This window comes from Delphinus delphis, chromosome 2 (genome assembly GCF_949987515.2).
Source record: "Delphinus delphis chromosome 2, mDelDel1.2, whole genome shotgun sequence".
Classification (NCBI taxonomy): domain Eukaryota; kingdom Metazoa; phylum Chordata; class Mammalia; order Artiodactyla; family Delphinidae; genus Delphinus; species Delphinus delphis.
Genome location: NC_082684.1, coordinates 126,243,498 through 126,255,997, shown reverse-complemented (window position 1 = coordinate 126,255,997; position 12,500 = coordinate 126,243,498). Strand labels below are relative to the sequence as shown.

General features: G+C 41.3%; 1 protein-coding gene across 1 annotated transcript in view; it reads right to left on the bottom strand.

Annotated features, from left to right (window-relative positions):
- CHRNA5 (cholinergic receptor nicotinic alpha 5 subunit) overlaps positions 1–10,838 on the bottom strand; it is a 58,102-nt gene extending 47,264 nt beyond the window's left edge. The window contains exon 1 of the mRNA XM_060005548.1: positions 10,551–10,838. Coding sequence (XP_059861531.1) covers positions 10,551–10,677 — 127 coding nt within the window. The 5' untranslated portion in view covers positions 10,678–10,838. The remainder of the gene's footprint in view (positions 1–10,550) is intronic.
- Between the last annotated feature and the right edge of the window lie 1,662 nt (positions 10,839–12,500).

Below are 12,500 nucleotides of genomic sequence, written 5' to 3'. Positions count from 1 at the left end.
AGGGGACCCAGGTTCGACCCCCTGGTCAGTGAACTAGACCCCACATACTAAAAGACCCCACAACTAAAAGACCCCACATACTAAAAGACTAAAAGACCCCACAACTAAAAGACCCCACATACTAAAAGACTAAAAGTCATTTAATAAAGGGACTTTAGTAATAGTCACTCTGCTTTCTCTTCTAGCAGAATAACTTGTGCCTGGCTTCACAAGCTGCTTACCACTAGCAGGCCTTAAAGCCCTTTTGGGCGCATGGAAATCATTCTACTCTGAATGTCGTCTCTGGGATCTTGGCCTCTTCAGCAACAAAATTCATTAATTTTGTACTGTAAAGTTATTTTATATTTATTCAAGAAAATAACTGGTTCACCAGAGAGGCTGCTATCCTTTGAAAATGTCACAAGTGCTTTCTGGGCTGCCATTATTTGACAAAGTTTCACAATAAAATAACCCCTGGGTACTGGGGAATGGATTACTGATAGGGTGAAATCTGATTGCCAGCTAATCATTGTTTTGCTTTCCTTTGGGGGGAGTACATGTGAAATCACCATATCTGCAGGTACATTTGTCCCAACACGTATAGATTTATACTCTGTACACACACTACATTATAGCAAAATTCTGAATCGTACATTACTATTCATCATCACTATTTTCGAGCCACTGATCCATTTTTTAAAAATGGAATATAATGCAATAACTACCCTTAAATTACATGAAGCCTGGCGAAACTCCACAAGGTTAACATGTTAGCAAGGACAATTCGTTACATATACATTCTTTAAAAATGCAAACATTGGGCTTCCCTGGTGGCGCAGTGGTTGAGAGTCTGCCTGCCTGCCGATGCAGGGGACGCAGGTTTGTGCCCCGGTCCGGGAGGATCCCACATGCCGCGGAGCGGCTGGGCCCGTGAGCCATGGCCGCTGGGCCTGTGCGTCCGGAGCCTGTGCTCTCCAGCGGGAGAGGCCACAACAGTGAGAGGCCCGCGTAACGCGCAAAAAAAAAAAAAAAAATGCAAACATTAAGAACACAATGGCACACACATGTTTAAAAAAGCACAATTAATCTTACATTTCAAGTATGTAAAATGTATGCAAAAAATATCATGCCAGTGCTGACCACCTGATAGACCTCTGGGATGCTTTGCGTTTTCAGGACACACTTTCAGAAACACCAATCAAGCACAGTCTTTCAGAAACTACTGGCTTAAGCACATCTAATCCTTACTTTGGCAGGGAATTTTTTTAGGGTACCCAACAATTACTTTTAGTAATTTTTCAGGAGGCTTATAAAATTGCACTCAACAGTGCAGATTCTAGAAATTCTACTCTAGTTCTCCATTTATTTACAACAGAGAATCCCAAAAGGTCATTTTGAAGGGTACAACAACTAAAATAAGCTTAAGGAAAAAGAGAGATTGCTTTCACGGAATCTGTATCTCTATACAGACCTCTCCTCTCGGTCCACACCTGAATACCCATTTCCCAAAAAAATTTCAAGTCATTTAGTGAAACCACACATAGTTTCAAAAAAATGTAATCTCGCTCATTAATTTTAGTATGAAGAGGAAGGGACACAGAATCACAAAGCTAAAAGCTTTAATTTGAATACTCAGCACCACCAGTTACCTGTTAACCTCCATATGTCACAGTTCTCTAATCTATATGAAATCAACATGCGCAAAACCAAATTCATGATCTTCCCCAAAATGGTCCCCTGATGGTGTTCCCCATCACAGTGAGTGGTCCCAGCATCTGCCTAGTTCCACAACTTAAAAACCTAGGAGTCATCTTTCATACCACCTGCATTGCCAATCCACAAGGAAACTATTGATTTTACCTCCTAAATATTTCTCAAATCCATCCACTTCTTAACAGCTTCATGGCCACCATCCTAGCACATGCTATCTGCATCTCTCATCAGGACAAGGGCAAGCCTACTGCCCTAAGTGGTGTCCATGCAATTTCTTAGCCCCCTCCAATTGGTTCTCTGCACTGATACACAAGTGATCTTTTCAAAACACAAATCTGATATTACACCCTGGCTTAAAATCCTTCTGTAGCATTCCATTAAGATAGACCAAAATCCTTAAGGCCAAACGCTGCCCGGTCTGTCCCCTGTAGCCTCTCCCCTTTGCTCTCTCCAGCTACATGGCCAGTTCAGCTTCTCAAACACACAACACTATTCCCTCCTGTAAGGAGTACTCTTCTTCCCTTCTGAGATGTCCTCCCTCCCCTTCACCTAGCTAACTCCTACTCATCCTTCAAATCTCAACTTCTTCAGGACTCTGTCCTGCCTCCAAAGTCTCCATTAGGTTCCTCTGCAGAGAACCGTGTTCCTTATCTGGGGTGTAATTATACAATCTTGGATGTATCTGATTAAAGTCTGTCTTCCCCACTGTGGTGGAAACGAATGGCAGCAGGTAATGTGTTTTATTCACCATCATAACCCCATCACCCAACAACGTACTGGCACATAGTAGATGCTCCATTTATTGAATGAATATATGAATGGGTAAAGGAGTCAGTACCATCTGATGATTCCCATTTATCTGTAATAAGTCAGAATTTCATCATTGGTTGTGAAAGCAACTGTCACAAGAGATACACAATTTTGCTGTTAAGGATTACGAGTCACTAGACAGCTTCTTGCAGTTAGAGAGAACTTGTCTTACTCAGATTTGAATATGAAGAGAGTTAATATAACATACTAGCTAAGAACTCAGGATTTTAAGTCCACAGGTTGGGTTCTATCTAGCCTCTAATACTTACTGTCTGACCTGAAGGCAAGTTACCTAACCTCTTGGCATATTAGTTTTTTCATCAGTAAAACTGGTCTAAAGCAATACCTACCTAATAAGGTTATTGTGAGGATTAAATAAAATTATTCCTATAAATGCCCCCACAGGGTCATTCTTATTAGTCCATATATGATTGCTAAAGTAATGATACCTGACAGACCTCAAAAGGCAAACACACAAAAATATTACCACAAAAGCAATCACTGCCTGCAGAGCTACTGATTTCTACCTAAAACTTCCACGATAGCCCAAGAAAGATCATCTACCTACAGATTAATCTAGACAACAGGACCTTGCAAAAAAAAAGAAGGAAGAACATAACATGTCTGTGGCATCGGGCACTCTCAACACAGTGCAATGACAGTTCAGTGAATAGCTCTCCTCAAGTCTATATCCTTTACAGCTAGTAACAATAAGTAGAATACCAACCTACTAACAGCACATAAATCACATATCTCAGAAAAACAAAGAGAACCAAACTGTGAAGCACACTGAAAATAGGACAAGAACAACAATAAAAATAATTAATGGGCAATTCTTCTGAAGTAGTTAAAAATACAAGAGAAAAACTAAATTAAATACGTAAAAAGTGCAAATATATATACTGCCATTAACTCTGAGAAATTTAAATTTGGGTTTTACAAATCCATTTGTAACTCCAAGTATCATTACTCTGATATTGTCTCAGGTTTGAGGAATTAAAAGAATGACTTATCGAAGAAATTTCACTTTTAAGTCACTTACTGAAACCACATATATTTTCAAAGAAATGTAACCTTGATCCTTAATTTTAGTATGATGATTAAGAAACAGCACAAAACCGCAAAGCTGAAAACCATAATTTGAACACTCGGCACCACTAAATAGGTGTTAAATTCCATATGTCCCCATTTTCTTTTCTTTTTAATATTTACTTACTTATTTATTTGGTTGCACTGGGTCTTAGTTGCAGCTTGCGGGCTCCTTAGTTGCGTCCAGTGGGCTCGTTAGATGTGGCATGCAAACTCTTAGTTCTGGCATGCATGTGGAATCTAGTTCCCTGACCAGGGATCGAACCTGGGCCCCTTGTATTGGGAGCGCAAAGTCTTAACCACTGCGCCACCAGGGAATCCCCCCCATTTTCTAATTTACAGAAATAAGGATATCTGTTGGCAAAATGTTGAAAACTGTTAAATGGCAAGAACTCTTCAGTTTGTTATACTTGAGGATTTTTGTGTATGTTTTGAGTTTTTCCACCATAAAACATTAATAAAAAGGATAACTTCTGCTTTGCTGCCTCACTGTTATGCGGAAAAAATGAAAAAGTACTTATCTCACTATGTCAGGTAGTGTCTAAGGTAGTTTAAAACTCTTTTTAAAGTTTGTTCCACTAAATTCGGTAGGTAGCTAAATAGATAAGGATTTTTAAAACCAATTCTAGGAAGATAAGACACAATAGTGTCCTCTACTGGCATTCTTCCATGAAGAATCATGATTTTCTTATCAAAAAGTATTGAAAAAAGTCAGCCAAGGTGTTCTGCAGCTAAATATGAATAATAGTAGTCCTTTGCCAATCTTTAGATAAAGATAAATTAACAGACAATACCTGCTATAATTTTAATTTTTTTCCATAAATTCCTCTTAAATCTTTAGCATCTGCTACAACCTGAATATATTAGAGCCTAACATGTAATACCTAGTTTAGCTCATTCATTCATTCAACAATTGTTGAGTGCCTGCTTCCCATGCCAGCCTCTGTTAGGTGCTCGAGGTAAAGCAGAAAACTCTGGTGCCTGCCTTCCTGGGGACAAGTTTGCATATTTATTTACTTTCATCATATCATAATTATAAACTGTATGGCTATGCCGAGAACACCCCACAATGTGAAGGGCACCCCCTGCATATGTGAACATGGCTGCAGCCCTGAAGTCTAACAAAGAATTTCTCAACTCAACACTATTGACAGTTTGGGCTAGATAGTTCTTTGTTACACGGGGCTGGCTGTCCCATGCACTACAGGATGTTTGGCAGCATCCCTGGCTTCCATCCACTGCATATACCACCCCCTCAATGTGACAACCCCAAACACGGCCAAACATCGCCAAATATCCCCTGGTGGCGGGGAGGGAGGGACGCACAAAACTGCCCCTGGTTGAGAGTCACTGGTCTAACAACAGTAGCTAGTAAGCAGCAGATGTAGAAGTAGAACCCAGATTTGTTTCTGTTCTCAAAATAATATTTAGGGACTTCCCTGGCCATCCAGTGGTTAAGACTTCGCCTTCCAATGCAGGGGGTGCGGGTTCAATCCCCGGTTGGGGAGCTAAGATCCCACTTGCCTCATGGCCAAAAAACCAAAACATAAAAAACAGAAGCAATGTTGTAACAAATTCAGTAAAGACTTTTAAAATGGTCCACATTTTAAAAAATCTTAAGAAAAGTAATACTTTAGTGACAAAAGTAATGTATGATCATTGTCAAGATTCCAACCAAAAGCACATTAAGAGTAGGAAATCTCCCTCTCCTCCTCCTTATCTCCCTTCCTGCAAGGCTAACCACTGTTAAGTCTGTTGTGTACACATCTTAAAATACACACACACACAGAGGAAGAACAAATGTTTTCTTTTTAACTTCTGCGACTTGCTTCTGTCATTCAATTCTCTAGGTCAATGTACATCCATCCATCTCACTCTTTCTTCATAAGCCGCAAAGCGGTCTGGGTTATGGGTGTATCATAATTTATGTAAGCTTTCACCACTGGTAGGCATTTATACAGTCTTTAGTTTTTGGTTATTTCTAACCATGCTACAGTGGAAAAATGCTGTAGTTAACATCCTTGTACAAGGACTTCTATGACACCAACTCGCAGGAGTAGAACTGCTGAGTCAAGGTATACATGTTGTAAATTTTGCTGGTTACTGCCAATAGCCTTCCCTTTCTCCTTTACAGGTCACCATAGGAAGAAATAAGATAACGTATCTAAAAGGTTTGTAACAGTGACATATATTATATATACTCAATTCATAATTAAGGCATTCCTAGAGTAATCTTTCCCTACAAGTCTGCTTGTATGTTTTTTAAGTTAACAAAAAGTGTCTTGTATACCTTTTTTAAAGATCCTCTCTGCAGCAGTGCTAGGAGGGCTATTTTAAGCAATAGCAAGATAAAAAAGTGAACATAACCAAGCATTTTGTAAACGAGAAGAAATGCATACTATATCCAACATTTTCAATGTGGCAAATAGGTATGCTTACCAGTCATTATTTTAAGTGTTACAGATGAAATGCAGAGGGGTTTTTTTTTCACTCTAGGATTTTCATTGTATTTTCTATTGATTTTTATCACAGAATTATCGGATAAAGTTTCTCTGTAACTGATACGCTTTAGCAAACCTAATTTAACATCTTGCCCTCTCAACACTTGCAGTAAGAAAATGACCCTAGGCAGTGTTAAATTTAGGTCCAGGCAATAGTTTTCAAGAAGAGACAACTTGCACACTTTAAAAGTTTAAGCACCATCAGACTGAATAAATGCAGAGTTCACTATCGTAATTTGACACCTCTCAACAGGCAATAAATATGTATTATGAGCTAATATATTTACAGTGTCATGAACTAAAACACCCAATGGAACATGAAGTTGCCTCAGTTCACTACAGCCTGGGTGACCTTGATTAAGACTCTTGCAGGGCTTCCCTGGAGGCGCAGTGGTTAAGAATCCGCCTGCCAATGCAGGGGACACGGGTTCGAGCTCTGGTCCAGGAAGATCCCACATGCCGCGGAGCAACTAAGCCCGTGCACCACAACTACTGAGCCTGCGCTCTACAGCCCGTGCTCCACAACAAGAGAAGCCACCACACTGAGAAGCCTGTGCACCGCAACGAAGAGTAGCCCCCGCTCGCCGCAACTAGAGAAAGCCCACGCACAGCAACAAAGACCCTAACGCAGCCAAAAATAAATAAGATGAAATAAATAAACTTAAAATATTAAAAAAAAAAAGACTCTTGCAAATTTCCTCCTTAGGATTGTCCAAATATGAATGAATAGTGGGGACTGGAAGGAAACATGGAAATGGGAAGACAGCTCTATTTGTTAGGCTGGTGGGATAGTGCTTAGTTTCTATTGGCCTTATCCTGTTTGGGCTATATAGTTCATTGTAAATTCTCTGTTTCCATAGTTACTATCACTGGATCCTCTTAAAAATCCATCCAATTCATATGAATGGGAAACTGTCTACAACCTTGCTACTCAAAGTGTGGTACTCTGACCAGCAGCATCTATATCACTCGGGGCCTTGTGAGAAATGCAGAACCTCAGGTCCCACCTCTGAACCAGTGCCTGCATTATAACAACATCCCCAGAGGATTCCTGTGCACATTAAAGTTTGAGGAGCCCTGGTCCACAAGACTTAGAGCAGTGATTCTCAAGGGTGGGGGAAGAGGGAGACAATTTTGTCCCCAAAAGCCCATTTGACAATATCTGGAGGTATTTTTTTGTGGCTGCTACTGGCATCTCGTGGATAGAGGCCAAGCTTCCTGCCAAACAACCTACAAGGCAAAGGACAATCTCCCATAACGAAGTTCATATTGTCCTTTTTGTCAGAATTCAAGTATTCATATTTAATTCCTATTTTTATTGGTAAAAGTCTATATTTTATAATTCTTCTTTAGAAGAAAAGAACATGAGGTCACTGAATTAAACACAGGAGAAATAATATCATCCTTCCCCAAAATGGAAACAGAACATTTAAATTAAAATTTTAGTAACAGAGCAGACTAGTTTTATATTGCCATTATAAAACGATACCTATGCTGTTTTGGAGAGCAGTTTTCTAAAGAAACAAATTGTAAACTTTTTTCCAAAACTATTCCAGTATTTACCAACTCTCATCGTCAAGACATGCTTATTTAATATTAAACTTAAAATTACATCTGAAAGAATTTAATTGTAATTCTTAGGGGAGAAAAATAATGCTTTTAGAAGAAAAACGCTTTGTACTTAAATTACTGTGCTAAAAACTCATATCCTAATTATAAAAATTACTTACTAGATCTAATTTGTAGATTATAGGTTAAAAAAAACCCTATTCTGAGAAATGACTGAAAACCTTTTTGAAGTTCCATCCATAAGCTACATTTACAAACTCGTTTGAAACGTTTCAGGAGATACACAAATAAAACCCTATCTTCCAGGTGCTTAGTCTAGCTCATAAAGCATACTTAGTATTTGCAAGGAAACAAAAATAATTTTTAATTTCAAATTAAACTGCATGAAAAGTTTATATCCTTACATAAGGCATCCAGATACTCTTTTGGATATAATCATAACAAAAGTAGAGAGGACAGTCGCTATATGTGTATTTCTATTAGCTTCTTAAGATGTTAATGAAAATAACTAAAGGTGAGAAGAAAAAGAATCTTTCATAGCTCTCATTTTCTATAAAATAATTATTTTATTTTCCTTTGAATGAAACAGAACTCAGCCCCTACATATACTAATAATAAAGTTTCAACCATTGAAAATGTCACACAACTACACAGCTAAGAAATATAACTGACTAATGACTATCTAATTTCCATAAATCACTCTTGTAATCATGGTCAGGTCAGTTTAAAAGGCTCGTATTATCTTAATATACTAGGTTAATTATCTATACTTTAATACAGACAAAATTGCCTCCTGAGTATCTTTCACAGCTCTGTAACCTTCCACCAGCCAAATAAGTATGGCTGCTGGCAGACTAGACATTTTCTTTTCCTAGAGATTGGCTCACAGAAAACCACAAAGAAGAGTTATTAAGATCCTGAGATGAATATGAAAACAATAAAATATAAAATTAATTATAGTTGGAAGGACCTGAAATCCATCCACTACCACCTTCTAATTTTAAAAATGGAGAACTAAAGGTTCAGCAAGGTCAAGCAATATGCCCAAGGAAACACAGCAAATTAATGACAGGTCTCCCAATTCCAGACAGTACTTCAGCAGTTTTACACAAAAGCATATTAACAATTAGGAGCAAGTGTGCAATTCCATCATTCTTTCAACATCACTTTGTTCTTCAAATGATCACTTACTAAGAGCATCAGAATCCTGGCATTTTAGAGTCTGAGAGGGAAGCTTTTCATGATCCCTCCTCTTACAGATGAGGAAACTGATATCCAGAGAGATCTTACTGTTCCATTCATTCATCCACAAACATTTACTGGGCTGCTGCAATACGCTAGGTTTTAGAGATACAAAGATACACATAAGATCACAGTTCTTAAGGAGCTCATGTGGGACCAAGAGAAAAAAATATATAAATGTAATCCAACAAGATGGTTATTATAAGAGAGGTATTCACTAAGAAGAGTGGGGGCAGGAAGGAATTAATCAGCTCGGATTGTTTGGATATAACACTGTACACCAAGCAACACCAATAGCTATTTACACCATTTAATCTTGGCTACAATGTTTTATATTAAAACAGATGAAAGAAGTTCCACTTTCACCAAAAGGAGTAGAGACTACTGTTTTCTAGAGTGCCAGGCAGAGTGCCTGGCATTTCACACGTATTATTTAATCCTGAAAATGACTCAGAGGTAAGCAGTATTATCCCCATTTTTCAAAGAAGGAGGACCGCTGAGACAAGCTTGTCCAAGTCAAGATACACCAGAGTTATAATTTGAACCCAGGTTTGCCTGGCTCCAAAATCACATTCCTTTCTTTCTGTTAAACTATGACTCTCTCTGCACAGGATTTATTTGTTTAAATGATCCTCCACGTTCTTCCTCTACAGTCTTCGTTAAGCAATACACCCTGCAATAAATAATTCTAGTCTTCAAGATTATCACTTCCTAGAATCAGGAATCAGAGTTTAAAAACCTTAAGGAAGGAAAGACAAGAAAAGGTTCTGCTTATACCCAAATAAAGTTTCCTCACTCATAAAATTTGAAATACTGGTGTAGTGAACTTCAGCTTTTACCTCTTGCTTAAAGGAGTCTTACTTTTTCTATGTTTAGATCACACCATAGGTGCTCCATAAGTAGTAGTATTTTTCTTCAAGGTGTTGAGAGGGCAGACTCAAACTTTCTGAAGCTTTGAATTTTAAAAAGAACTAAGCATTTTCTTTTGTTGTTTCTATTCCTGTCCACAACATTTTGAAATAGAGAAGGCTGGGGGAAAGCTCTATTCCAAGATGCTAGGGAGGAATTTAGGATGCAAATGGTTAGCCCTCTGCCCAGCCTTCTACAGCTAACATGTTTCATCTTCGGGCAAAAGGGAAGATTTCAAATGCTAAGGGGCGAGTTGGGGAGGAGGACGGGGCCAAGGGGTAGAAGATCAAATCCTAATCCCTAGTATTAAGTCCAAGGAGCCTTCATAGTTGCCTGTGAATAAAGTAACTACGTGGGAAGCCCAGCTGAAACCAAGGAAGGAAAGCCCTGCTGGATAACGACAGCATCTTTTATTGAAAAAGTTGTATCGAAGTACACAGCAGTCTCCAGTGATGCGGGTCGTGGAACAAAATTCAAAGAGGCCTTTTCTCTGCATTTAAATGAACACATCTGAGCATTTAAACTGAAACCTCACCCCAAGCCCCCAGGAGAAAAATATAACCGCCCTCCGTATAACAAGATTTTCGGTGCGGGCCGCAGCCTCGCGGCTCTCCGGGCACCGGCGTGAAACTGCCCCGGCCTCCCCGCGGTCCCCGCCCGGCGCACCCCGGCGGCCCTGAGCCCCGCCGCCCGCTCCGAGGACGAACCCACGGACCGCCATCCGTCGCCCAGGCTCACCTCCGGGCACGCCGCCTCCCGCGCCCTCCGGACCCCAGCGCCCTGCGACCAGCTGAAATACGAGGAGGAAGTGGAGCGGGCGGTGCCCGAGGCTGAGGACCCTGCGCTCCGACCCCCGCGCAGCCATCGCCCGGGACCCGCGCGGGAATGCAGGGAGCCGCCTCGCGACGGCCGCGTGGGCAACGCGGACTCGAGGGACCGAGCCGGGAGTGTGGGTTGGAGCCAAAGGCTAGCAGCGGCTGCGGAGGGGCTGACCGGCTCCTCAGCTGCAGCTGGGGTAGCCTCCACTGCCCGCCGGATTTGGGCGGGCTCTGGGCGCGAGAAGAGGCTCAGGAAGCCTAGCCCCGCCCAAACACCCCCCCGCCCACCTCTTGTTCCGCCCAGCCCCGCCTCGTCGTCTCTGGCCCCGCCCCTCCTACTCATAGCCCCGCCTCCGTTCCGCCCAGTCGTTCCCCAGGCCCGGGTTTTGGCCCCACACTATCCATTCTAGCTCCGCCTTTTTCACACCTGGCCCCTCCTAACCACTCTGGCCCCGCCTTCAGGCCCGACACCTGGCGGGTGAGATGTTGGAGCTCAGAGTCCCAGGAAGGGCAAGGCCAGAGGATGGCGTCACAGGCGGGTCCTTAGTCTAACCACAGAGTGACCTTGGGCAAGCCGCTGCATACCTATGATAACTACCATTAATTAATGTCTGCTCCGTGCCCAGCACCAAGAGGGGAGCCAGACAGAGAAACCGCTCTCAGCAGACAGAAAACCAGTAAACATAAATAAAGTTATTGAGTTGTGATGAGAGACGCAAAGGAAACAGGCGGGAGACTGAAACATAGTGGAAGGGCACTTACTCCTAGGCTCCTGGCTGAAGCTCTCTCCACTCAACACTGCTGCCCACTAAATTCCTCCTTGCGAGGTAAATACCAGTCGCAGCTTGCTGCCTCAAAAGGCTGTTATGAGAGCCAAGTGATCCCCAACAGAAGACCAGCGAGGCGACCCTGGGCAAGTCACCCTCCCTCTCTGGGCCTATTTCTTCATCCTTAAAAGGATGAGGATAAGCTAGAGGGCTTGGAAGGTCCAGCTCTGACACTCATTCAAGCCATCCACAGAAATGATTTGCAGGTGTCTCAAATGTGGACAACGCCCTCCATGCTGCCATCAGTTAACGTTAGCAAATATTAGTGACTCCATCTGCCGCTGACACTAGCAACTCCGATGGTGATTGATAATGATTGCTAGAATTCCATCTCAAATCGCACTAGATCATACACTTCATCCCTTCTATTCATAATTGATTAGAAAGCTTCATTTGGCTGAAGAGATTCAGGCAAATCATCTTTAAACTTCAATGACAGTGCGTTTCTCTGATTCTTCACAGAAAGCTTTACGGATTTGACACCTCTATGACTCCTTGTAAGCAGAAATATCACTCCAAGCTCCAGACTCTGAATCTGTTTAAAAACTAAACCTGGTTGCAAAGAATCCAAAGGTGAAAATTAGTTAAGACGTTTTTCTAAGTCCACCAGGAAAATGGAAACAATATCCATTGAAACTAGTCTGCTTAAGCTGGACTTAGGGAAAGAAAGGGGCCACAGAAAATGATAACCAGGTTGTCACTAATTACACTTCTACATAGGAAGGAAAGACAGTATTTATTGTCCCTTATTTCTATTTTGCTCTGAAGAATTTATGGGGCATGTAGACACTTATGCAATTCACCCTAACGGTATTTGGAGAAAGTAAAGTGTTATTCTGCTTCTACAGCTAGGGGATTTGAAACTGAGTGGTTGAATAACTGTTGAAGGTCACAGCACCTGTCAGTGGAAAAAATAGAATTAAATGGCTGTTAGCTGAGCCATGGCAAGCATAATTGGGACTCCTAGGTCTCCCCAGAGTGTTATATCAATAACCATGAGAACCGACTTCCCTGGTGGTGTAGTGGTTAGGAATCTGCCTGCC